General features: G+C 42.3%; 1 protein-coding gene and 1 long non-coding RNA gene across 2 annotated transcripts in view; one reads left to right on the forward strand and one right to left on the reverse strand.

Moving 5' to 3' along the window:
* The window catches only part of LOC138746674 (voltage-gated delayed rectifier potassium channel KCNH4-like), a 172,920-nt gene extending 151,207 nt beyond the window's left edge, over positions 1-21,713 (reverse strand). The window contains exon 1 of the mRNA XM_069904963.1: positions 21,638-21,713. Within this exon, the coding sequence (XP_069761064.1) occupies positions 21,638-21,713 (76 nt within the window). The remainder of the gene's footprint in view (positions 1-21,637) is intronic.
* LOC138747245 (uncharacterized) lies at positions 695-18,995 on the forward strand. Its single transcript, XR_011347387.1, has 3 exons — positions 695-873; positions 6,796-6,876; positions 18,542-18,995. It is a non-coding gene; the product is annotated as an uncharacterized lncRNA (long non-coding RNA).
* Positions 21,714-27,483: the final 5,770 nt, after the last annotated feature.

Genomic DNA, 27,483 nt, shown 5'->3' on the forward strand with positions numbered 1-27,483 from the left:
CCATTACATCTTTTAGAAAATATTTGCAACTCACCCTGTTAACTGTGATTTGTACGGACTTTGTTCATTAATAAGGATAACTGAGTTTAAAATATTCAACAAGATGATAATTTAGTGTTAATCTGATAGAGTTTCATTTCATCCTTGAGCGTTAGCCACTTGATTCTAAGCTTAATGTGACGTTCCTACCTTGTTAAAATTTGTTGTAGCATTTTCTTACTGAAATCATTGAGTAATTCAGGTTCAGTCATTTATTAACACCCTTAGCATATCATGTTGGTTAAAATTCATGACCTCTGCAGCCCCCAACACAGCTTTGAAACATTTCAAGAACAGTAATCTGTTATCAAAGGAAGCTGCCGTTTCCTTTCTAACTGTGAAAGCTCCAGTCTGAAGTGTACAATTTAAAAGAAATTCTCGTTTGAACATTACTTATTTGGGAGAAAGTTAAATATAACCACATAGAGCTGCAGCAACAACAAAGCTTAGAAGTTAATCATTAGTTAGAAGTTCAGTTGTGCACCATAGTGGAAGGACCTCCATCATTAATTGAGGCCCCCTCCCCACCCCCACCCCTGCCTATATATTCTGACACAGTATGCTTTCAATTCCTCAATACTCAGTTTAGACTAATTCCGGTTTCCAATGCTTGCAGATGAGCTCCGTATTTAAAAAATAATGTAGTGGCAGCATGACTCCTGCCTGTTGGTTTTCCAGACCTGCAGAGAGAGGGTGTCAGTCACATTAGATGTTATCAGGTACAGGAGTACCCAGATAACAAGCACTTACCCTGTCAGCTGAAGACACGAGCACCTGCGAGAAACTGAAAGCTTACAATTATGTGTTACTTGATTTATGCACGGTATTGTAATGGTGAGTGGCAACAATGACTTATTTTTCCCCCAAATTTGGTGTTTTCTTTCATTTATCTTGAGATGGGTGTGATTAAAGAGTCTTGTCTTTGGCTTGGCTTCGCGGACGAAGATTTATGGAGGGGGTAAAAGTCCACGTCAGCTGCAGGCTCGTTTGTGGCTGACAAGTCCGATGCAGGACAGGCAGACACGGTTGCAGGGGAAAATTGGTGGGTTGGGGTTGGGTGTTGGGTTTTTCCTCCTTTGCCTTTTGTCAGTGAGGTGGGCTCTGCGGTCTTCTTCAAAGGAGGTTGCTGCCCGCCAAACTGTGAGGCGCCAAGATGCACGGTTTGAGGCGTTATCAGCCCACTGGCGGTGGTCAATGTGGCAGGCACCAAGAGATTCCTTTAGGCAGTCCTTGTACCTTTTCTTTGGTGCACCTCTGTACGGTGGGATTTCAAAAGCAGTCTTGATGTTGACACTCAGACAGCATGGTATATGGGAACATAAGAAACACAAAGAGAAGTGGGAGCATTCCAATCTGCCCGTGTGAAACGGCTTAAGCCACTTTTCTATCCTGACAAAGAAAAGATTAACACTCCAAGAGCCTGACTTTCACATTAAAATATTCAAGCATTTCAATGAACTAATTATGATTTTAAGGAATCAATTTATTCTTGAAGCTAAACTCAAACTCTGATACATTTGCTACCATGGCTACTTGTGGAGTTACACTTCAGTAACAGGAGCCAAGGGAAGGTTAGGTAGTTTCAGACATCTTCTTCTTTCTTCTTCTTTGGCTTGGCTTCGCGGACGAAGATTAATGGAGGGGTAATGTCCCCGTCAGCTGCAGGCTTGTTTGTGGCTGACAAGTCCGATGCGGGACAGGCAGACACGGTTGCAGCGGTTGCAAGGGAAAATTGGTGGGTTGGGGTTGGGTGTTGGGTTTTTCCTCCTTTGTCTTTTGTCAGTGAGGTGGGCTCTGCGGTCTTCTTCAAAGGTGCCCGCCGAACTGTGAGGCGCCAAGATGCACGGTTTGAGGCGATATCAGCCCACTGGCGGTGGTCAATGTGGCAGGCACCAAGAGATTTCTTTAGGCAGTCCCTGTACCGCTTCTTTGGTGCACCTCTGTCTCGGTGGCCAGTGGAGAGCTCGCCATAGAACACGATCTTGGGAAGGCGATGGTCCTCCATTCTGGAGACGTGACCTACCCAGCCCAGTTGGATCTTCAGCAGCGTGGATTCGATGCTGTTGGCCTCTGCCATATCGAGTACTTCGATGTTGGTGATGAAGTCACTCCAATGAATGTTGAGGATGGAGCGGAGACAACGCTGATGGAAGCATTCTAGGAGCCGTAGGTGATGCCGGTAGAGGACCCATGATTCGGAGCCGAACAGGAGTGTAGGTATGACAACAGATCTGTATATGCTAATCTTCGTGAGGTTTTTCAGTTGGTTGTTTTTCCAGACTCTTCCAAAGGCGCAATTTGCCTTGGCGAGTCTGTTGTCTATCTCGTTGTCGATCCTTGCATCCGATGAAATGGTGCAGCCGAGATAGGTAAACTGGTTGACCGTTTTGAGTTTTGTGTGCCCAATAGAGATGTGGGGGGGGGACTGGTAGTCATGGTGGGGAGCTGGCTGATGGAGGACCTCAGTTTTCTTCAGGCTGACTTCCAGGCCAAACATTTTGGTAGTTTCCGCAAAACAGGACGTCAAGCGCTGAAGAGCTGGCTCTGAATGGGCAACTAAAGCGGCATCGTCTGCAAAGAGTAGTTCACGGACAAGTTTCTCTTGTGTCTTGGTGTGAGCTTGCAGGTGCCTCAGATTGAAGAGACTGCCATCCGTGCGGTACCGGATGTAAACAGCGTCTTCATTGTTGAGGTCTTTCATGGCTTGTTTCAGCATCATGCTGAAGAAGATTTAAAAGAGGGTTGGTGCGAGAACGCAGCCTTGCTTTACGCCATTGTTAATGGAGAAGGGTTCGGAGAGCTCATTGCTGTATCTGACCTGACCTTGTTGGTTTTCATGCAGTTGGATAACCATGTTGAGGAACATTGGGGGGCATCTGAAGCACTCTAGTATTTGCCAAAGCCCTTTCCTGCTCACGGTGTCGAAGGCTTTGGTGAGGTCATCAAAGGTGATGTAGAGTCCTTTGTTTTGTTTTCTGCACTTTTCTTGGAGCTGTCTGAGGGCAAAGACCATGTCAGTCGTTCCTCTGTTTGTGCGAAAGCCGCACTGTGATTCTGGGAGAACATTTTCATCGACACTAGGTATTATTCTATTTAGGAGAATCCTAGCGAAGATTTTGCCTGCAATGGAGAGCAGCATGATTCCCCTGTAGTTTGAGCAGTCTGATTTCTTGCCTTTGTTTTTATACAGGGTGATGATGAGCTTGAAAAACTCATGCAGTTTGGCATGCAGAGTTTTGCCGCCAGCCTTCCAGACCTCTGGGGGGATTCCATCCATACCTGCTGCTTTGCCACTTTTCAGTTGTTCAATTGCCTTATATGTCTCTTCCTAGGTGAGGACCTCATCCAGCTCTAGCGTTAAGGGCTGTTGAGGGAGCTGGAGCAGGGCGGATTCTTGGACTTTGCGCAGGCCCGAGGACATGTCCACATCCTCCCCCTCCATGTCCTCCCCCTCAAAATATGCTCACAAACTCAAGCTAGCATGCTGGAACATCAGAACCATGCTAGACAAGGCTGACAGCCACCGACCTGAACGTCGGTCTGCCCTCATCGCACATGAACTCCTCAGACTTGACATCGACATAGCTGTTCTCAGTGAACAATGCACCCCTAAAGCCAACAAGGTTGTCATCCTTGGTGACTTCAACGCTCGCGTCGGCAAAGACTCAGAAACCTGGCCAGGAATCCTGGGCAAGCATGGTGTCGGCAAGTGCAACGACAACGGGTGCCTCCTGTTGGAGCTCTGCACAGAACAACGGCTTGTCATTACAAACACCCTTTTTCAGCAGAGGGACAGCCTTAAGACCACCTGGATGCATCCCCGATCCAAACACGGGCACCTCCTGGACTACGTCCTGGTGCGAGAAAGAGACAAACGAGATGTGCTCCACACCAGGGTCATGCCCAGCGCGGAATGCCACACTAACCACCGGCTTGTTCGCTGCAAGCTCAACCTTCACTTCAAGCCAAAGTCCAGGAACAGTAAAGCCCCCAGAAAGAGGTTCAATGTTGGAAACTTGCAGTCAGACGAAGTGAGAGGAAACTTCCAGGCAAACCTTCAAGCAAAGCTCGAAGATGCAATCCGCCTCATGGACTCGTCCCCTGAAATCCTCTGGGATCAGCTGAAGACTGCCATACTGCAATCCACTGAAGAGGTACTGGGCTTCTCCTCCAGGAAAAACAAGGACTGGTTCGACGAAAACAACCAGGAAATCCAGGAGCTGCTGGCAAAGAAGTGAGCTGCCCACCAGGCTCACCTTGCAAAGCCGTCCTGGCCAGAGAAGAAACGAGCCTTCTGTCGCACATGCAGCCATCTTCAGCGCAAACTCCGGGAGATCCAAAATGAGTGGTGGACTAGCCTCGCCAAACGAACCTAGTTCAGCGCGGACATTGGCAACTTCAGGGGTTTTTACGAGGCTCTAAAGCCTGTGTACGGCCCAAGTCCAAAGCCCGCTGCGCAGCTCAGACGGCAAAGTCCTCCTCAGCGACAAGATCTCCACACAGGGTAAAGAGATGGAATTATTGGAAGTAGATGGAGGTGGAGACTACCTGAAGTTAGAACAATTGATATTCATGATGTTACATTTAAGGTGGTCCAGGAGGAATATGATGCGTTGTTCCTCAAGTTTATGTTTGACTTCGTCCCGACAATGAATGATGCTGAGGACAGACGTACATGTGCAGGAATGGTTGGCGACAGGAAGTTCGAGCTTAGACCCACAAACGGAGTGTAGGTGTTCCACCGTGGGCAACCAGTCCTTTACCTGCGCCATTGCCTTCTACCTCTCCAACAGAAAAGTGAGCCCCCCAAGCATTCTCCTTGTCAAACCCTCTCAGCATCGGTTCTAATGATTTCCAAACAATTAGCATCAAACTGACAGCAACTTCTCAACACAGTCATGGTTTGGGGCAAAAGTCAGGAGGCTTCGGCCCAAATTTCTGCCTGCTCCCATCAACTGTTTTGCAGCTTTCCAGTGAGAACAGAGGGAGTTCAGTGATGAGAAACCGGATTGAACAAGGGCCATATGTTTGGCCTGCTTGCTACAACTTCAAAGATAAAGAAAATGTATTTCACAGACAGAGACTGTATATGGGTTTTTATTCCAAGCATTTGCAATTGCACAGATTTACATTATCCAAGCCATGTATTGTTGATCTATGCAGAGACATTTTCTGTTGCACCTGCAGTATGTTTATGTGACATAAAGTCTCTGGAGACCTGACCTAGGGAGTTATAAAAACAGGAGCAGAAGGTGGTCAATCAATCTCTTGAGTCAGCTCCACTAAGATCATGGCTTATCCCAACTTGACCTCAACACTGCCCATTTGCTTTCTCCCCATACATTTTGACTCTCCTGTGCCTCAAATGTCCATCAGCCCCCACCTTCAATATAATCCACATCCCTACCTCCACAGCTCATGTTGGAGAATTGCAAGGTGTAACAAGCATCTGAGAGAAGAAATTCTTCCTTATCACTGTCGTAAATAGGCATCCCCTTATTCTGGAATTATGCCTCAACTAAAGAAATCATCTTCTCAGCCTCTTTGCTCCAATATTAACTCCTGGAATTTACTTTGTGAACCTTCTCTGAATTGCAAGAATAGCATTCCTTAAATAGAACACCTAGAATATTGTGTTCAGTTCTGGCCACCTCATTATAGGAAGGATGTGGAAGTTAAGGAGAGAGCACAGAGAAAATTTACCAGGATGTTGCCTGGACTGGAGAATGTGTTGTATGAGCCAAGGTTAGCAGAGCTGGGGCTTTTCTCTTTGGAGCGAAGAAGAAAGAGAGGTGACTTAATAGAGGTCGACAAGATTCTGAGTGAAAGTTGCTAACATAAGAGGACATCTATTCAGAGTGAAGGGAGGAAATTTTAAGGGAGACATTGGGGATAATTTTTTTCTAATATACATGGAGTTGTGGATGCCTAGAGCAGTGGTGGAGGCTTCAATATAAGGAGCATTAAAGAGACAGGTACATGGATGAAAAAACAAGGGTTTTGACGTAGGAAGGCTTCGTTGTTTTTTGGTAGGAATATATAGGTTGGTGCAACATCAGGGGCTGAAGGGTCTGTGCTGTTGTGTTCTATATTCTAGGTTCTAGAAAGACTCTGGTCTCTCTCGGAGCCTGTAAAGTTACATCATAGGTTTGGCAATAAAGACCACTCTTTGTTGGTCTTCTAATGGCTTGTGTACCTGTCTGGCTATTCCTTGTGTTTAATAATAATTTGTTTTCTTTCTTTCAAGGTAATATCCTTACATTTTCATGAATTTAAACTCCACCTCACATTTCTTGCCCAGTTGCTTGACCTATATCCCTTCGTGTCCTCCTCAGTTTCTTGACCTTCCTGACTTAGTGTCTTCAGCAAATTTGGCTGTAATCTATTCATCCCCTTTATCCAAGTCATTAATATAGATTGTAAATAGCTATGGTGACAACATTGACATCTGTAACACACTACCAATTGTTGTCTCTCCCAGTGCAAAAGAAAATCATTTATCCTTTCTCAGTTTCCTGTTAATTGGCCCATTGTTGGAGACAACCAGAGCATCCAGAAAAAACCTACGCACTCACAGGGAGTAGGTGCTTCCTCTACCCAAGGTCAGGATTGAACCTGGATCTCTGGAACTGTGAGGTAGAGGTCCCAACAGCTTCATGAGATTTATATTGCTTTAAAGCAAACTTTTGTACTAACCTATGTTCTCTTTTCTACAGTCATAAAGTCAACATTTTAACCCTGTTTTTCCTTCTACAGATGATGCAAAACTTGGGAAAACACTTTCGGTCCCTGCGCACCCACACACATCCCTGGAAGCACTCAACTCACCTTTGGTTGGTAAGAATAACAGTAGACCACTACTGGCAGATGGTTTGTGTCTGAACTGGAGGGGGACTAATATCCTTGCAGGAAGGTTTGCTATTGCTCTCCGGAAGGTTCTCAGGTACATCTATTTCAATACAAGGTGTGTTGTAGGAAAGTCAGATGAGCCAAGACCAGCGATTTTCAAACTTTTTTTCCCACTTACATAACACTTTTAGTAATTCCTATGCCATTGATCCTCTGTGATTAGTAATGGATTATTTAAGGTGGGACGTGAGTGGTGGAAAAAGTTGAGAACCACTGCCAATTGTTACTGAAATATTTTGCTTGAGAAAAATTGTCATTGGCCCATTTCCTTTGGAGTTCTGAAACTGTGCACATAACGAGTCAATTAGGTACGATTAAAACAGTGATTTTCAAATTTTTTCTTACCACCTTAAGCAATCCCTTACTAATCACAGAGCACCTATGGCATAGGGAATACTTAAAGTGGCATGTAAGTAGAAAGAAAAAGTTTGAAAACCACTGGTTGGCACATGGAATTATGAGATTTTTTTGTGGCCATTAGTGAAATTTGGTTGCAGGAAGGGCAGGACAGGCAACTGAATGTTCTGGGGTTCCGTTGTTTCAGACGTTAGAGTGGGAGGGATGAAAGGAGGAGGAGTGGCATTGTTCATCAGGGAAAATATCACAGCTGAATCTAGAGGGCTCATCAAATGAGTGTACATGGGTGGATCTGAGGAACAGGAAAGGTATGGACACATTAATGGGATTATATTGTAGACTATCCAATAGTCAACAAGAATTAGAGGAGCTAATTTGCAGTGAGATAGAAGTCTGCAGGAAATATAAAGTTGTGGTTGTGGGGGATTTCAATGTTCCACATGTTGACTGGAATTTCCCATATGATGAAATGGCTGGATGGCTTAGGTTTTGTCAAATTGTGGTCAGGGAAGTTTTCTAAATTAATAGATAGAGGTACCAACTAGAGAGGGTGCAATACTGGATCTCCTATTAGGGAACAAGATATGTGACAGAAGTACACTTAGGGTCCAGTGATCACAATGTCATTAGTTTCAAGATAATTATGGATAGGAATAGGTCTGGTCCTCGGGTTGAGATTCTAAATTGGTGAAAGGCCAATCTTGAGCAATTGAGAAAGGATCTAAAAAGCATGCATTGGGCAAGTTGTTTTTTTTGGCAAAGATGTGCAAGGTAAGTGGAAGAGCTTCAAAGGTGAAATTTTGAGTGTAGTGTTTGTATGTTCCTGTCAGGATTAAAGGCTAAGTTAACAGGCACAAGGAACCATTGGTTTTTAAGGGATATTGGGGATCTGGTTAAGAAGGGAGAGGTGTACAGGCAACAAGGAACTAATGATGTAGTTGTATTAAAAAATGGAGACACATTTTAAGGGAAATCAGGGGGGCTAAAAGAAGACATGAGGTTGCTTTGGCAGACAAGATGAAGAAAAATCCTAATGGCTTCTATGGGTATAATAGACTTCGGGCTGCTGATCACAAAAATCATCTTAAAATTTTCCTACGACATACCCTTTTTAAAAAAAAAGATACATCTTATCCTTCAAGCATGGATGCTTCATGATTCAAGCACACAAAACTGCAAAGTCCAACATGTCATTAAAACAAAATAATCTTCTGCATTCGCTCTTGGACGTCTTCCCTGCTGATCTCGGTGCAGTCAGTTATGGACATGGTGAAAGATTTCACCAGGACATTGCGACCATGGGAAAGCAACTGGAATCCATCATTGCTGGCTGACTATTCCTGGACACTGACATGAGAAGCATCAGATGCGGAGTACAAACGAAAATCAGCGGCAAAACATTTTTAGGTCACATCATTATGTGACTAAACATGCTATATTCAATTAAAGTTCATTTAATGTTTCTCCAACTTCTTATGTGATACAGAAAATCTGAAATTATCTTAGTGTTCAGCTTGAAGTTGGCAATCTTTATCTCCAATTTTTTTTTCAGAAAGCAAATCTTTGGTGGGGGGGTCCAGTGTTTATGAGGTGTGCCCTTGACTGGAAAGTCTTCCACAGTTAACAAATATGTTCCATAAAGTGGAGAGGTGAGGAGGGACAAGAGTATAATAATTGAAATAGCATTTGTTGGAAAAAGAAAACAAGACACATAAAAAGTGGACTCGTTGTTATGTGCTTTAAAATAAATTCACAAAGCTCCAGAGGTGAACCCAGGTGTACAAGCCAAACACTCATTAATTGTTGTCTGCACCAGCTCAGTCACACCCACAGAGTGCCTGAACAGCAGCCAGTGGAATTATCCTATTTAATTGGTACATTACATTACTGCCATGATAAAAATATAATCAAATCTTCCCTTTTTTCGTAAATCTATATTGTGATGACAGTAATGTGTGTGACATACAACTAAACAAAAGATATTTACCAAAGGTGGCACTTGACAGTAACGGCCATTATTCTGTTAACATCACTCAAGGAAGCTGATAAACATTTGAAGAAATTCATGCTTTATAACGCCGAAACTGATTGTCTAAGGGGTTGCTGGCCTTGTGCCATGAGGATGATTGTGGAAAGGCTAGATAAACATTCTGATAATGCTGCCTGAAGATTGGCCAACTAGCGCCAAGAGTGCTGATGGCCTGGTACCAAGCAAAATTAAATCCAATTGTGTTCTAATTCTTGACAATCAAACCTTCCGTTCGCATCTAAAATATCTCATCCCCTCAGATTGATTACAAAATGCTGAACCTTGGATGGTCACTACCCTTACTGTTGTCTTAACAACCACAGAAAGAAGTAGTCCTACTCTGCATTTTAGGTCAGCCTTATTAAACCCCTCCCCCCCTGTAATTATCAACCTCTTATGCTAATGCACATTTTATTTGGCCTGTTAATTCCACATTCATTTCATTTTTAGTAATGTTGTTTAACACCCATTCCTGGTAATTAATAATCTTCCATTTGACTCAGAAAATTTAATGTAATATTTTCTGGCAATAATTGTTCTGTAGCTTTCTTTGTTAGTTGCACCCTCACCTTAATTTAAAATTCTTCTTTCACTTATTTTGACTCATTGGTAGTAATTCATGGCAAAGTACAGGATGCTGTCTGGTTCCATTGCATTACAATTCCTTCTCCTTTGATGTGGAAAATATGTATCAATAATCTGTTAAACCGCAGAAAGGGGCAGTAGAGAAAAATCTCTGTAATTTTCACATCCATTCTTTCAAGGTGGGGGGGTGTGGGGGTTCACCCAATGGTGATCAGAAGTTATTTATTTCCCCTTTCCATTTCCTGTATTACTGAGACTAATTATAGCCCATTATCACCACACTGGCACCGAATCTGGTACCTTCTCATTTGTTGGGCTCAGCGCCATAGCAGATGGTGTATTTACTCATTGAGCCACATTTCCTATCCAACCTGCTTTCCACGAGAAGTTCCATCCAAATATATCCACTGTTGTGGATGTTGAAAATTTTAAATCAAATTAGAAGATACATAAAATGTGCAGCAAGAGGCAATTGGAGAGAGTGCAAAGTTAAAGGGCATGTGCCTGAAATAGTTTCTGTCTACAGCAGTTGTCTGTTCTGATGAGTACTTCAGGATCTTCTGTTTTTACTCTATCTTACTACTGTTTCTTACATTAACTGAAAAGCATTTTTAAGTTTGTGTAGTGATTACAACCTCGGCACATTGACTTGCTTTCCTTCCATTTTGAATATCCTATCCCTTTTATCACTCTTGTGAGGTTGGTTCTAATAATCGGGTGTTTAATCTTCTCACCCCGTATCTAGTTCGATCTTTTTCCATTTGGATTCCCATTTCCCACTGTGAAAAATTCAGAAAGAGTATGCAGGACCAGGGAAACTGGGACTCAAGTTTGAAGGTGGCAGTTCATGATGCGAGGTTACATTCCACAAGAGTAACTTTCATTTTATTATAGAAGCAGCAAAGTTATGACGGACCTTTATGAAACTGATCAGACCACAAACTCTCTGGATTATTGAAATGTCATGCTTTTTTCTTTCACTAATTGCAATTGTGAATATTTATTTATGTACCCTTCTATGTTTATTTTTTTCTTCTGTCATGTCATTTTAAATTTAGACATACAGCACTGTAACAGGCCAATCGGCCCTACAAGTCCGTGCTGCCCAGTTTACACCCCTTTAATTAACACCCCGGTAGGTATGTTTTTGAAGGTGGGAGGAAACTGGAGCCCCCAGAGAAAACCCACACAGACACAGGAAGAACATACAGGCTCCTTATATTTTGTGTCAATTTAACTTGTACTGTTGTAGTTGGTGTATCCTATGTATCTGTATGCCTGCAGCAAGTAAGAATTTTGCTACATTGGTACATTGTATTTGTGTATTTGACAATAAACTCTACCTCATCTCAACCATTACACTAGTTCTGGTCACCACATTTAGGAAAGGTCAAGTCCATTGTCATCTGATTACACAAGTACAACCTGACAAAACAGCATTCTCCAGTCCTCAGTGCAAAACACTTGGACACACAACCAGACATAACACACATACAGATAAATAATACGCATGCTGGACTTGAATTCATATATACAAATAAATCAATGAATATTGTTTTAAGAATATGAGAGACTCAGATGGTTAGTGTGAACAGTTCCTTTGGTCATTCATTTGGAGTAAAGACTTCTTGCAATAATATCTCTGATACTGGATTGTAATCAAGGTTAGAGGGAAGAACTGGAGAAATTGAGATCCAGCTTCAGGGCCCGACCTGAAATGTCGACCATCCTCAATTACTACTTTATCCACTGAGTTTGATTTTTTTCTCCAGATTCCAGCATCTGTAGTCTCTTGTGTCTCCCTCGATAATCAGCCCTAAATTCAACTTATTTCTTAAACTCTCCTTCTCAACTCCACGTCGATTAAAACTGAGTGTTCTTTTTACTTTTGCAGCAGGGTGGTGTTATCTAAATTTATAACCTGCTATGAAATGGGGATTTGTTCTTCCTTAGTGGGGCTTTTAAAATTCACCCTGAGGTCTGCACTCAAATCTTTTAATAAAAGCCCTTCTCAACACTGATGAGTTTGGTTTTAGTATGTACACCATGTTAATAGACCCTTCCAGCCTGTGCCATCCAATACACCAATGCACATACAACTCTTGCATGTTTTGATGGGTGGGAGGAAACTGGAGAACCTAGAGGAAACCTGGGGAGACACAGGGAGAACATACAAACAGACAGTGCCAGATTCGAACCCGGGTGTCTGGTGCCGTAATAGCATTGCCCTAACCGATACGCTAACTATGCTAACCTACGGATCTGTTCTGTTACATTTTACCATTCACGACTCTATTACAACAATGGATGTAGAAGAAATTATGTATTCTTGGGTGCTTTCATCAGCTAAACATCTCCACATCACTGCCCATTTATTTATAAAATCTGAACAGTGAATTCATCTTTCTGTAATGTACCAATAACATTTGCACAGGTTGACTGAATAAGCACATTGAGAATGGCAAAATACTTGGGAAATTGGCTGTAAAGACTCTTGAAACAGCATTTTGGTTGATGAACAACCTTAAAGGCACACTCCCCATTGCAGCTATGCGAATTACGGTTGCCAAAGTGGAGTGAGAGTCTACAGGGGACAGGGAGAGAATTCTAGGTTCATTCAAAGGTACTTGGAAGTCCTGGTCAAGGAGAAACATACGAAGAGGGAGGAGGGAAGTACTGGGTGCCAAGAGGGTCACGGTCACTACAAGAACAGCAAAGCAGAGAGTGACTCCATTCGTCTCCACCAGGTAAGAGAGTCACCACTCAATAAGAAATACAAAAATAAATTTCATGTCCTGAGAAGATATGTCCGGGTAACCTGCAAGAGTAGTTTATCCAACCATTTCACTATTTGGATTTGGATAATAGATAAATTATCATTTGTGTGGCAAGAACTGAAAAGTAGTATCAGAAAGCACCTGATTTGATTAAAACGGTTACACCACAGACACTGATCTCTCAGCTGTATTGATACCGGTAGAAACGAATGATACACCAAGCAGTGGCATCATTAGGAATATGCCAGTTGCATAAAGTAGCCAGGTAAGTTAGCAGATTGTTGGTCATGTTCAAGCTTGAATTCACCCAGAAGTTATCTTTAACATGATTTCTAACATGGAATTGGATTGTTTGGTGCAGATTTTATTCAAAATTGAGTTCCTAGTTAATTACAGGATCAGCAAATTCCACCTTCATTTCCCAATGGTTCAAACAGAAGAAGCAAGGAATATTATTATGGGAGCCGTCACGTGGCCAAAACACAATGACTTGCTATCAATATCAAAATGACACGAGATTCCCATACCAGACACGAGATGCCCATCCAGGATTACTTTAGGGACTTGTATTTATTACTAGTTTTACACAGAGATGGACTCCATGTAATTGAAATCTGTCTTTGGTTGATGATGTTGAACAGGAATTATTGTGACAAAACCACATCAAAAATGGGATGGAGTGTCTTCAGTGCTATTGAATAACAGGAGGTTGATAACATGATGTCTGTTAGGCATCAGAGATAAAAGGGAATTCATACTACCTTTTATTGCCATTGTGTTCCACAGAATTTTTTTTTATTGGTGTGACCCCTCTATCGCCCTAGTATCACGCCTCTATCCACGTACATGAAAGTATTTTTCAGCAGGAGATCCAATTACATGATTAATACTTGGGACTCTAGCCATTTTTAATCTTTTATAATATAAACTCCGGACTGAGTCCATGGCTAAACTGAAGTATGAAAGATTAAAAATCAATATGAACCAGCTGGCGGTTCGGTATAAAAACAATCCCAGAAAACAGGGGCTCGGAGTCCAAATTAAACCTCATTCGAAGAAAATGTAAAATAGCTTCTTGCAATACATTTTATAGTTAGAAGGCAATTCCGTTGGCACAATAATGAGCAGAAGAACATAATAGGTATGGTAAAAACCCAATGCTGGAGAAAGTCAGCAGGTCAAACAACATCCTTTATGTAGCAAAGAGAAAGATGCAGAACCAACGTTTTGGGCTTGATCCCTTCAAGGGATGAGCAAAATGTAGAGAGGCACCTACATTGGTCATACCTTGATGAAAGGCTCTCGCCCGAAACATTGATTTATGTATCTTTATTTTTGCTCTATAAAGGACACTGACCTGCTGAGTCTCTCCAGCGTTGGGTTTTTACTTCAACCACAGTGACTGCAGACTTTCGTGTTTTGCTCCTTTAATAGGCATAGTCCCGGATTCAAATAATAGCTTGTTGTTTCTGACAGTGAACTACCGATTCAAAATGTCACATTTATTGTCTTGTTCCTTGTAGTTTTTGTTCATTTTGCCATATATTCACTAAGTATTCACCATTTTCTTTATGGCACACTGCCCTTGCTTGGTATTCATTGATCCTTTATTTTCATTCTAATTCAGTAATTGTGCTTTTATACCTTATCCGGCGAAGTGTATGTTGGAGTTAACCTATTAGACAGTTCGCAGAAGAACCCTTCTCATTTTACTAGGTTTAACGTGACAAATACACTTAAACTGAAACATAAACAGGTAATTGGAGGCTGCATGTGAGAAAGAAACGTTAACCAATTTTTATATAGCCAGATCCTGATTCATGGAAACCCAAGCTCCAGAATTGGCAGTTTTGCTGATGGCAAAATCACCATCATTATTTTCTGAAATTAAAGCCCTCTATTTTGCAATACAGTCAGTTGTTGATCGATTCGGGAGTTTCGACCACAAGACATAGGAGCAGAAATAGGCAATTCAGTCCATCGGTTCTGGCCCACCATTTAATCATGAGCTGATCCATTTTCCCATTCAGCCCCACTCCCTGGCCTTCTCCCCATAACCCTTGATGCCCTGGCTAGTCAAGGACATGTCAATCTCAGTCTTAAATACACGGTTATGGACCTTGGTCAATTTTATTTTTGACTGAGGACAGGACTGAATCTACTGCAGGGGATTTCACAGCTGTTAGGAGCTAGAGTAGTGCTGAGAACTTTGACAGATGTCAAAGCACGAGAACCTTGCACAGGAAGACTATGGGCTCGCAGGAGAGTGAGCCTGCGGCTGTTAATCTCCCTCCACCAATGGGGAGAGCTGGAAGCACGTGCTGGGCAGTTAAAAAGTTCAGCGCACTTATTGTGGGAAGGTTAGTCAGTGGTTTGGACTACAGGCAGTCAGAGAGTTGGTCTGACTGTGCGTGCTCACCCAATGGCTTCTGGAGGCCCGACGCTGAGTTGCTTTGCTCATGGGTGCTAGCACTGCTGTCGGGAACTGTATGTCAGTGTGCTCACCCAGTAGTTTCAGTGGGAAAAGGAAGACTGAGCTTCTTTATCCATGGATAATAGCAGTTTGGGGAACTCTGATACCCAGAGTTGCCCAGAGTGTGGGACAGAAGGTCACTTGGTAATCCCAAAGAGGGCTTTGAAAGACTTGTGTGACAGAGGTCACTTGGTAACCCTAAGGAGGGCTTCGGATGCATGAACCTCGTGTGGTGACCAGGAGGACACTATGAAAATTCCTCGGTGAAGGAAGTCAAGGTGGTTGTTGTCACATTCAAAACTCAAGCAAGTCTCGTGTTCCCCTGACAGGGTTGTGAGTCTATAGGGACCATAGTCATCTGGATACAACCTCAAACTAAAAGATCAGTGGGCAAGGAAACAAATAATCCCAAGCCTGGAGACCAGATCTGTGAGCTGACTGATCGACTTGATGTGACTGACTTGGATTTATTTTGGGAATTTTGTTTGTTTATGGGGGCATTTGAGCTTGGACTGTAATGGTCTGGGGTTTCTCCCTGCCCACATATACCATATAATTATCTGTTGTTCGAACAGAGTTGCCATTGTGTTCGGGTGTTAAGCTTATTGGGTTAATTCTATTATTTGTTTGTTAATAAACTTTGTGTTAAACTTAATTCATTTGTTTATGCATCTCTCAATTGCTGCTGGGGAGCGTATCAACACCCAATGACCTGGCCTCCACAACCATCTGTGGCAATAAATTCCAAAGATTTATTACCCTCTGGCTGAATAAATTCCTACATATCTCTGTTCTAAGTGAACGTCCTTCAATTCCTGAAGATATGTCCTCTTGTTCTAGAGGCTCCCACCATGGGAAACATCCTTTCTACTTTATCCATGCCTTTCAATATTCAAACTGTTTCAGTGAGATCCCTCTCATTTTCCTAAATTCCAACAAATACGGGCCAAGAGCTGTCAAACACTCAATGTTTTCATTCCCAGAATCATCCCAGCAAACCTCTTTCAAACCCTCTCCAACGTCAGCGTTTCTTTACTTAAACGAGGAGCCCAAAACTGCTTGCAATATTCCAAAGAGAGGTCTCACCAGAGCTGTATAAAGACTTAACATCACATCTCTGTTCTTATATTCTACTCCTCTCAAAAAATGAATGCAAGCATTGCATTTGGCTTCTTCACCACTATCTCAATATGCAAGTTTACGGTCAGGCTATCCTTCACGATAATTCCCAGATCCCTTTGCATCTGGGTATTTTCAATTTTTTTTTCTCCATTTAAAAAAATAGTCCGCCTGTTTTATTTTCTACAAAGGTGCAGGTCCGTACATTTTCCGACTTTTCATTTGCCATTTGTTTGCCCATTGTTTTAAATCTGTCCATGTCCTTATTCAGTCTTCGTGTTTCCTTTACACCACTGGCTCCTTCATATCATCTGCAAACCTGGCCACAAAACCGACCCCTATGGAACACCACTAGCAACTCACAGTTGATCCTTCTATTCCAACTCTACAGATACTCATGGAGTAAACCCACCAATCAACAACGTTATTTGGCACAAATTTTAAATTTGCAGACTTTTCCCCATTGTAAGAACTTTTAAATGTCTAACTTTTAAATTGTAAGAACTTTTAAATGTCTAACTTTTAAATTGTAAGAACTTTTAAATGTCTAACTTTTAAATTGTAAGAACTTTTAAATGTCTAACTTTTAAATTGTAAGAACTTTTAAATGTCTAACTTTTAAATTGTAAGAACTTTTAAATGTCTAACTTTGCTGATTAAGGCACAGCTGAATTTTAATAGACCTAATGCCTTGATAAAAGCGATATAAATAGATTGCCATACCCCATGATTATTTTTCAAAATTCTCTGGATTTCAGCTTTTTATCTTAATTCTATGCACGCCATAATTTTTTTCCTTTTCTGTAAAATGTTTTAAAATTTGTATCAAAAGTAGCACTACTCTTTCTTTGTTGTCTGAGAAAATTTTTTACCCTCATTGGCAGCTCAGCCAGCTGCCATTTCTATTGTTCGACACCACAGGTCAGCTGCTCATGGTACCAGACTAATGCCAGACTGGGAAAGGGGAATCCATAGTACAGAATCCACTTAGTCTTTATGATATTTTTTCACTGTAACAAATGCTGCTTGGCTTTAAACCTCTGGAATTTTCTGCCACACAGACAGTACCAGAGGTTGAAGTCACTGGATCGGCGGAGGCGGAAGCTGTGCTATTGCACAGTCCCAGTTGGGGATGCCCATGCTCAGTCACAGAATGCACTCACTTGTCTGAGTCCAAAGATCTTAGATGCAAGAACTCTGATACATCAGGCATTTATAAACATTGTAGAATCCCAGAATTCAACTCTAGTAAGCTGCCTACGCCATCACTCTTAAGACCTCCCTTTTAGACACTGGGCTATCTTCAGAAGGAAAATCTAATGCAGAGTCCTAACCCTAATAACCGACTGAGGTGGAATTTTTAAGAAGGGTTTAAAGCCTTAGCCACAACACACACCATTGAAAGATGATCAGTGCCTTAATTTCTACTTCCTCTTTACTTTCAGCTACCTGAGACCAAAGCTTTAAGATTCTCTCCCTGAATCACTGTCTCACACCTCTCCTTTCTCAAGGTGTTCCTTAAAATTTGACGTTGTAACGATGCATTGGCTCGGCAATCCTGATAGTCCCTCCAGGTATTACTGCACTACATGTTATTCCTTTGAAACACACTAGGCTGTTCAACTACGTCAACAGTGAAAATAACATCGGACTTGTTGTTGTTATTGAGGAAGCAAAGTGAGAGTTGGAGAGAAGAAAGAGAAATGATCAAAAATTTAGATGTAGGGGTCATGTTTTGAAAGGAAGATGATAAAGTAGAGACCACTAGGGCAAGACTTTTGGATGTAACGGAGTTGTGGGCAGTTTTGAACTGCACATAGGAAGAAAGAGTGCATTGGACCATGGGCTGTAAAATATGGCATCGGTTTAGGATTTAAAATCAAGGATTTTTTTTTTAAGGTGAAGAGATGGAGGTGGTAAAATATAAGGAGGAAAACAATGTTTCATATAAATCAGGTAGTTTTGCCTGAAATCATTTAAAAATGTCAAGAAATGCACATTACTTAACCAGGCTAATGGCGAAGATTGAATCTTCAGTGAATAGTGTAAAATGATTTATGGCAATAACTCCAGGAATCAAGTAGCAAAATTAAACTAGATTTGCAAATTACTGGAATGGCCAAAGTAGATACTAGTGACTACTATCGAGTTTTGTAGGCGCTGAAACATTTATTTAGAAGTGTTTAGAGATTTATTTTATGCATGATTGGAGACTAACAGCAGTTTAGCCAATATTTTCTGATTAAATTGCAGGGTGTGAATGGCTTGCTCTGGCTGGAATTGGCCAACGAACAGAAGCTCTTCCCTATAAATCGTGTCTGGTTTCCCGATGAATGAAATCAGCAAAGATGGAATCTTCACCGACAGTTACACCAGTGAGATTCTCTGTCCTTCACAAGGTGATTTGCCATCTCAATGTCCAGAACACCGAAAGCAAAGAATATTAGATGGGGATAGAGATATTTAAGACAGGTAGCTTCATGCCCTCCGTGGCCTAGGACAATGTCCTCCCAGTGTTACTCTACCAAATCCCTTACTAATTTTAAATGTCAATGAAATTAACCCTGATTATTCTGACTCTGTCGCATATAATCTGCCCTTATGCCCCTTTGCCAGAGATAAGAGCAGCATATTGTAGCAGTGTCTCTGAGAAAAAAAATAATTGTACACAGGTGTGATCTCACCAATGTCATATATATATTTTTTTTTAAATTGCTTTTATTTAGCCCTTAGGAATAAAGGCCAACATAACACTTGATTTCCAAATTGCTGGTTGCATCTCTATTGTTAGCTTTCTGTACATGTCTGTGTTGGATAAGGAAATGAGGTAAGAATTTATAATTCTTGTGCAAAAGGAAATGGAATGGAGAGACAGAGTTAGGAGGAAGACATTGGGAGAAGAAGTGAAAGGGGGAAGAAGTGAAAGGGGGAAGAAGTGAAAGGGGGAAGAAGTGAAAGGGGGAAGAAGTGAAAGGGGGAAGAAGTGAAAGGGGGAAGAAGTGAAAGGGGGAAGAAGTGAAAGGGGGAAGAAGTGAAAGGGGGAAGAAGTGAAAGGGGGAAGAAGTGAAAGGGGGAAGAAGTGAAAGGGGGAAGAAGTGAAAGGGGGAAGAAGTGAAAGGGGGAAGAAGTGAAAGGGGAAGAAGTGAAAGGGGGAAGAAGTGAAAGGGGGAAGAAGTGAAAGGGGGAAGAAGTGAAAGGGGGAAGAAGTGAAAGGGGGAAGAAGTGAAAGGGGGAAGAAGTGAAAGGGGGAAGAAGTGAAAGGGGGAAGAGGTTGAAACGAAAGCCAGAGAAGTCGATGTTAATCCCATCTGTTTGGTGGACTGAGATTTCCTGCTGCCAGCCTTTTCCTCAAAGAGGTGCTCAGGGCTGTAACATTGATAATGTATCTTTGTCTCCTCTGGACACTGAAAAGACCGGCTGAGTTCCTCCAGCATTTTGGTCTGTTTTTACTACTTTCTGTATATCTGGTTCAAGTGGTGTTTGTCCAAGGACTTAATAGGAAATTATTTCATAGTTTGTGAATTAGTCCTGACATTAATTCTTAGTCTATGAAACACTCACTGAATAAACGGTTAAAATAAGAACATTATCTTGATGTAGTTGGAAGAAAATTGACAGATTAATTTTGGTTATTTTCAAGATAAGTGTTTGCAGAAATCTATCATTCTTTGGATAAATAGCTTCATATGGCTGACCACTTGCTTTTTAGACATGAAATTTTCCTGCAGTTAGAATGGCATTTATATTAAATAAGTGCGATTTGAAGGATAATTTGGTAAAAATTTAACTAATTTCTAAAGGTTTGTCTATCCTAATAATCCAGAACAATGAACATTGAAAAAGGAAAGAGTGTAGGTCGAGTGAGATTTTAAATACAGGGTTCGGATTGTCAGTCATCTAACAATTCTTTGGTGGTATTAGCATTAATTCCAGTTACAAAGATTCTCTAACTATTATTTAATATGGTTATTGAGCTGGATTATTAGTCCTTAATCCAACCCACATGTTAATTCATTTGCAATAAAAGATTGTGCCAATAATTTCAAGTTAGATTAGAAACAATCTTAAGGGACAATCTTCTCTACATGGGCTTAGCTGAAGTGCCCAAATGAATAGAACCACCTTCTAAATGGAGCCAGTGTCTCCAGATTTAAGGTTAATAAAGCAACGTGGTGATTCTTTTTTTATTTCACAAAATCATTTCCCGAAGAGCAGATGAAATGAGCTCCAGAAGCAAGACCGAACGAGGAAAACATTTCTCCCTGTCTCACCATTTCTACCATTCTCCATGACGAAAAGCCCTGAATCAAAAGGAGCTTTGGTGGAAAATAAACCGCATGCTGGCCTCCCCAACACACGCACCTTCCCAGACCAAAACCCAACTTCATGGACTGCAAAATTCAATGATTTCAGCCCCAAACCGCGAGCCACAATTCATCCCTCTGTTTTATTAGGACGTTCGTCGTTCTAAAGCGCCAAAAAAAAGTCTTGGGTAGAATCACAAATATATCATGTTGGAAACAAACCGAGATGGGAAATAGAAACGTTAAGTGACAAGTTTATTGGATCCGTTTTGCGTGCTATTAATTATAGTGGTTTAAACGGGAGATTTCCGTGTCATTGCAATCTTATGAAATCAGCGCAAGATGGAAATGCTACGGTTAATTGGATTTCGGAGATTTGGAAGGCAAGTCGTGAAGGGAGGGGGAGAAACATTCGTTTGAATGAAGCTCTTTCCGTGCGTTTGCAAAGTCCCAGCCGACCGCACTTCCCTGTCCATGGTCCTGAAAGGGCGCCAATCTGCCATCTCCGCCGGCGCAGGACCAGTCGCGACATCTCCAAAGATGGGCCGAAGGGTGAAGCTCGAACTCCAGCGGCGAGGGTTGCACACGCCAGGAGGGGAGAGGGACATCCCGTCCCAGTGTTCCGGGGAGAGAGGGGGGTGGGGGAAAACAGGACCGGGGTTTTGTCCGGATCGAAAGAGAAATGATCCCCTGGAAGCGCAACTGAGGCAACGCGGGCTCCCAGAACCCCAGCCCGGAGCTGTTTACCACGCGTTCGGTTCTCCCGCGGGGCAAAGCAACCGCCAAACAAGGAGTTTGTTTTTCCACTTTGTGAAGTCGGTGTGTTAGTTTAGACCCCCCCAGAAACGGAATAGCCCCCATGGACACGCACAAGCAGAACTTCCAGCAAAGGAACGGAATAAAACCCCAGGGAAGGCGGGTTGATCTCCTGCTGCAGGCGGGAAATGCAGTCGGGATGTCTCCATTGCCCGCCAACATTTCATCAACTTAAACTAATAGCCAAACCTGCGCCAAAATCGCCCATTCATTGCCGTCTCACACTTACGTGTTCCATCAAACCGTGTTGCGATGGTGTCTAAAAAGGTATTTTGAGGCGCCAGCAAGCCTTTGATAATAGGCATTTTCCCCCTCCGTCGGCCAGTCTGTTCTTTAATCACTTTAAAACTAGCCCATTGCAGAGCGAAGTTGGCCAGAAGCGGCAGCCTGAACTTTCCGCTGCAAGGGATCACAGACTCCGAGCAACAGCGCTGAAACCAGCTCTCAGTGCATCACATGCTGCCCTTCCCAATCCATCACCGTCATTAGTCATTAGTTGCTCCTCGGTGCAGCAATTCAAAGCCCTCGTCGTCTCCATCTTTCGGGGCTGCCTCGCCCCCCAAACACTCCATCAGATTGCAGCACCCTCTGGCACTCACTCCCCCCCCCTCCCTAGCAGTCCCGGATCACAGCCCCCCCCCCTCCCTAGCAGTCCCGGATCACAGCCCCCCCACCCTCCCTAGCAGTCCCGGATCACAGCCCCCCCTCCCTAGCAGTCCCGGATCACAGCCCCCCCTCCCTAGCAGTCCCGGATCACAGCCCCCCCTCCCTAGCAGTCCCGGATCACAGCCTCCCCTCCCTAGCAGTCCCGGATCACAGCCCCCCCTCCCACCCCTCCCTAGCAGTCCCAGATCACAGCCCCCCCTCCCTAGCAGTCTCGGATCACAGCCCCCCCCCCTCCCTAGCAGTCCCGGATCACAGCCATCGCACGGGACCGATGTGACTCACTGGCGACTGTACCAACGCGTCCTTTTCTCCTCCCCTTCTTTCACCCAACCTCTCCTACTTTACATGTGAAAAGAAATATTTGGGGGGGGAGAGATCAACAGGATTTCTTTTCAACGCTGCGTGATTTTTATTTTAAAGGCCAAAGTGATTTGTCTTCAAAGTTTGAGTGAAAAACTCGTAATAAAAACTCTTTATGGAAGGGAATGGTGTGCAACCAGCTTGTGGGGCAGGGCAGTGGTTATTGACTAAGTGAGGGAAGGTATGGGCGACACTATTGATTAACTTAGGGAAGAGAAAAAAAAATCAAACATTAGACCCTTTTCCACTGGCATCCCACTTAATTGGCTGTGCAGTGTTCCCCCCCTCCCCAGGATAGGAAGCCCTTTGTGCCATTTCCACTGGGCTGCCCTTAACTGGGACGCTAATTGCTTTTCCTTTGAACACACGCATCCCCGGGGATCGGAGGGTTCTGCCTTCAACTGCTGTCCCTTTTCCACTGGTTTTATCAGCGTCGGCAAACGCCAGGGATATGAGTCGGGGTAGAGGTGGTTAATCCCCGAAGTGAAATGACGCCAGCATTTGGACAGTGTTCCTTTTCCACTAGGCCATGCCCCAGTAAATTCCTGGGACAGGGAGCCAGTGGAAAAGGGACAATTGATTAAGTGAAGGAAATCATTGCTAGCATGCCATCTCCCAATATAAGCTTCAAGGCAACTGGTTGATGCCCTACATGACTGGGTGAAAGGGACATTCTACCAAGTTGGGCATTAGGGTTTGATTATAATGAACAATAAGTAATCAGTACAGCCTGAAGAAGAAAGGGTTAAATTCCAAGTGCAGGTACCTGTAAAATCTAGGGTTCTGCCTTTGAACATTGAAATTCAGGAAATTGGGAAGCAGCCATATTTAAGGACATAAGATTTGTAAACTGTGCCAATAATTTCAAGTTAGAAACAGTCTTCCAACACATAGCGAGATCCCCTTCGCTAATTTGGCTTAGCTGTAGTGCCAAGGGAGAGTTCAAACGAAGAGAACCACATTCTAAATGCAGCCAATGTCTCCAGATTGAAAAGTAAAAAAATTGGTTAAAATTGGTTAAAAAACCCCACATTTCTGGGAGAGCAGATTAAATGAGCTCCAGATGTAAGGCCCAATGAGGCAAAAAATTCTCCCTGTCTCATTCTATCCATAGTGTCCATGATTCTCCTTTAGGAAAACTCTGGAGTGGAAAATGGAATAAAAGCTTCCTCTAAGGTTTTCAATTTTTTAATTTCTACTCAGATACCACTTCAAGGAATCCCTATGCATAGGTGCTCTGTGATTAGTAAGGGATTCCTTAAGGTGAGTGGGAAGGGAAGGTTGTGAACTCCTGCTCTCGACCCAATTATTACTGAAATATTTTGCTTGAGAAAAATTGCCATTGGCCCATTTCCTTTGGAGACCTGAAACTGTGCACATAACGAGTCAATGAGGTAGAAATAAAATAGTAGTTTACCCTAATCACAGAGCCCCTGTGGCATAAGGATTATTTAAGGTTGCAGGTGAATGGAAAGAAAAAGTTTGAAAACCACTGCCTTAGAGGAAGATTTTATTCCATTTTGCACTTTGAAACATGCAATCACTTTTACAATAACATTCATGATTTCTTTTGGTTTATGGTTTAGGAGAGGGATTTTTTTTTAAATCACAAAACAAATAATTCTTGATCTTTTTTGGAATGTTGGATACTATTGGTGTGGAAAGGAAGAGTACAATTCTGTTAGGTTAGTTGTAGATCTCAGACTGGATTCTCAAGATCTGAAATGGACAGGTTTTGCTCAGCCTGTCACTTGGTAAAGGAAATTTTTGGCAATTTGGGAAATGTCATTCACTGTTTTAACATGCAGGTGACAAGTCTGCTGTGATTATTATTATGTTCCAAGTATTGACCACTCTCAGTGAAGAACATTCTCTCATTTTAGTCCCATAAGGTCTAACCTTTTATTTTAAATCCACCACTCCTCGTTCTAGTCTGGGTGATGTCCTTCCAGAACACAGCAGGCTCTTCGAGAATTTTAACTGGCCCTATGTGTCCACATCACCCATCAAGCCCCTTTTAAACTAAGCTCATTTTATATTCCCCACATTCCCATCAATTTCCCCACCCCGAAATTCTAACATCCAGCTACACCCTAGGGGAAGATTGAACTATCCTACCAACCTGCATGTCTTCAGGATGTGTAAATTTCAAGAAAGAATCAGTAACCCTCATTATTAGCACTGGAAAAAGTACACTGCTTCATCAGAGAGGAATGTTTGGATCCTTGGATAGGTAAGGAAAGATACAAGACAATAAGAAATGCTGTGAGAAGGAGAGTGGATGTTAGCAGGCTTGAGAGCCGGGAATTGTGGCAGGAATGGCCCCAATGGAATGCGGAAAAGAGTTGGGAGGGGAGTGTGTGTTGACATGATGTTGAAAGGTGGAAGAAAATGGGCTGCACAGATCGCATAGTGGTTAACCCAATGCTATTAGAGCACCAGAGTCCTGGGTTTGAATCTGACACTCCCTGTAAGGAGTTTGCATGTTCTTCTCATGCCTGTGTAGGTTTTCTCTCATTATCCAAAACGTAGGTTAATTTGTGTGTAATTGGGTGTCATGGATTTAATTGGTCTGAATAGGCTTCTCCTGTGCTGTAAATAAAATTGAACTTAAATATTTAAAAAATGCAGAGGATCATTGAGTGTGTGAGATGAGTGAGATGTTAGCTAACTTAATATCTCACTGGTTGTTAGCTTCCTTCTAGCTTGTTTATCTCTTAATTGGGTTGAGAGCAGGGGCTCACAACCTTCCCTTCCCACTCACATACCACCTTAAGCAATCCCTTACTAATCACAGAACACCTTGAAATGGTATTTGAGTGGAAATAAAAAATTTGAAAACCTTAGAGGAAGCTTTTATTCCATTTTCCACTCCAGAGTTTTCCTAAAGGAGAATCATGGACACTATGGATATAATGAGACAGGGAGAATGTTTTGCCTCATTGGGCCTTGCATCTGGAGCTCATTTAACAGATGGCCATATTCCACCTGTTTAAGTGTCCTAAATCAACGGGTCTTGAAATAAATTAGCAATTAATTACTTTGCAAAGTCCAGTGAAGAAATTCAGCTTGGTATTTCAAATGCATCGATCACCATGAAGCCTGAATAGTTCCAGAGCACATGGATCTTTTTAATCATTTGCAAATTTGTTTTTAAGATTGGCCATTGGTTTGCAATAATGGACAACATTGTTGCAAAGTTCAATAGTACTTAATTTATATTTAATGACTCAAATTGATTAACATGAATAAAAAAACATTTGCTTACAAATCATTCGTTTAAGTACCTTTAATGAGGAAAGGATTTAATTACCAGGCAACATCAATTTATGAAAGGCAGATTGTCAGTTTCTAAGAACATCAGCAGGTCATGCAGCATCTATGGAAAGAGAAACAGATTTAATATTTCAGATCCAGGATCCTGGATCTGAATGCCATTAATTACTGTGAAATTCTGGCTCCATCTATTTTCCCCACTGCTGAATATTTGGAGCTTTTTCTGCTTTCTTTTCAGGTCACCAGGATTTGCAGGGTTTGATTTTCATTTACTCTCAAGTAAGTCTCGAGTAAGTTTAGTTCTTTCATTAGAAGTACATAATATTTGATGATAATTAGAGCTGGACTAGATTTTATAAAAAAGCAGAATAGGTCCTTTGAAATTGTCTTGTGGTGAGAAAAATCAGTGATTCCATGAGTTAATTTAAACCAACACTTTAATTGGATCTCTCGTCTCTGATCTCGTCCAGTAAAGAGAAAGCACTCTGTGTGGGGTGCTCTGGGTCTCTGGTGCCGTAATCGCTTTGTGCTAACTGTACCACCCATTTTCTGCTCTGCTTTCTCAAGGTGCCAAGGGTTTGTTAGAGTTCAAGCACAGTTTCCGATTCCTTCAGTGCAGACGTTTAGGTTTAGAAGGTTCTTTTTTTTTACACACTGTTTATAATTGGTTACGTTCACCAAAGAATCTTGTTTTCTGCTTTTGCCACGAGGTACTGAATGGATTATTTAGAAATGTATGTTCATTAATTTTCACAAGATCAAAGGAGAAAGGGAAGTGGAAGAGGAAGGCTAGGGGAGAGGAATAGATGTTTGTAGAAGAGAAGGGAGAAGTAGAAATGGAAAGACATGTGTGAATAAGGCTTAGGAGGAACGCTAGCTGAGACGAAGGAAGGAGGAGGTTACAAGGTGAACAGTGGAAGGTGTGTGTGAGTGTATGCATGAGCATGTGTTTGTCTGTGAGTAGCCATTTATCTGAATGTGTGCGTTTGTTTGTCTGTGTGCAGGTGTCACCTTGTTTGCCTGAGAGTCTGTCTACCTGTGTGCTTGTGTGTGTGTACGTATGTCTGTACATGTATGAGTGTATCTATCTGGCTGACAGCTTGTCTTTGAGTGTCTGCAAATGTGTGTGCGCTTGTGTGTGTATGTTTGTGTGTATGTGTGATTGTGGGGGTAAGGTGGGGGGAGGGAGGTGTGTACACATTGTAGTTCATCCAGCTGAACCTGGTCTCCAATCATTCATGACCCTCTTGTAATTGGAAAATATCCCCTATTAAGTCAATGTGTTTGCTGCTATGAAACAACCACCCAATGTTAAAAGAATTGCTGCAATTTTCACATCTTTCCATGCAACCCATCCTGCTAAACACCTCGTCCCACCCTGTAGTGAACTGGGATTCACTAGAAGTGTCTTGTACTAACGACTGGTCCTGCCTCCTGGCTCCTCCCCCTGGGGGCTTCATATAACCCGGATTTCCCATCTAAACCCAGAACCCCTCTGAAGCCTGTTCATGAAACCTACTTGTGTTGTAAGCTAATAAAAGCATTAATTCTCCCTCCATTCAAGTATGAGCTTTTATCAATGCTACACACCCTGGGCAGAAACTGCAGATCCCACATAAGGCTACCCAGAACACACAGATCTGGTTAAGAAACAACTCTTCTTAGTTTAAGGGACTATTTAAAAACAAATATAGTCTTGGCTTCCTGAAATTCCCAATGGATCCACATCGAGAGTTTTGTTTCTATTGATCCATTGTTTCTTTTCTGCTCTAA

This window comes from Narcine bancroftii, chromosome 12, assembly GCF_036971445.1.
Source record: "Narcine bancroftii isolate sNarBan1 chromosome 12, sNarBan1.hap1, whole genome shotgun sequence".
In the NCBI taxonomy this organism is placed as follows: Eukaryota; Metazoa; Chordata; class Chondrichthyes; order Torpediniformes; family Narcinidae; genus Narcine; species Narcine bancroftii.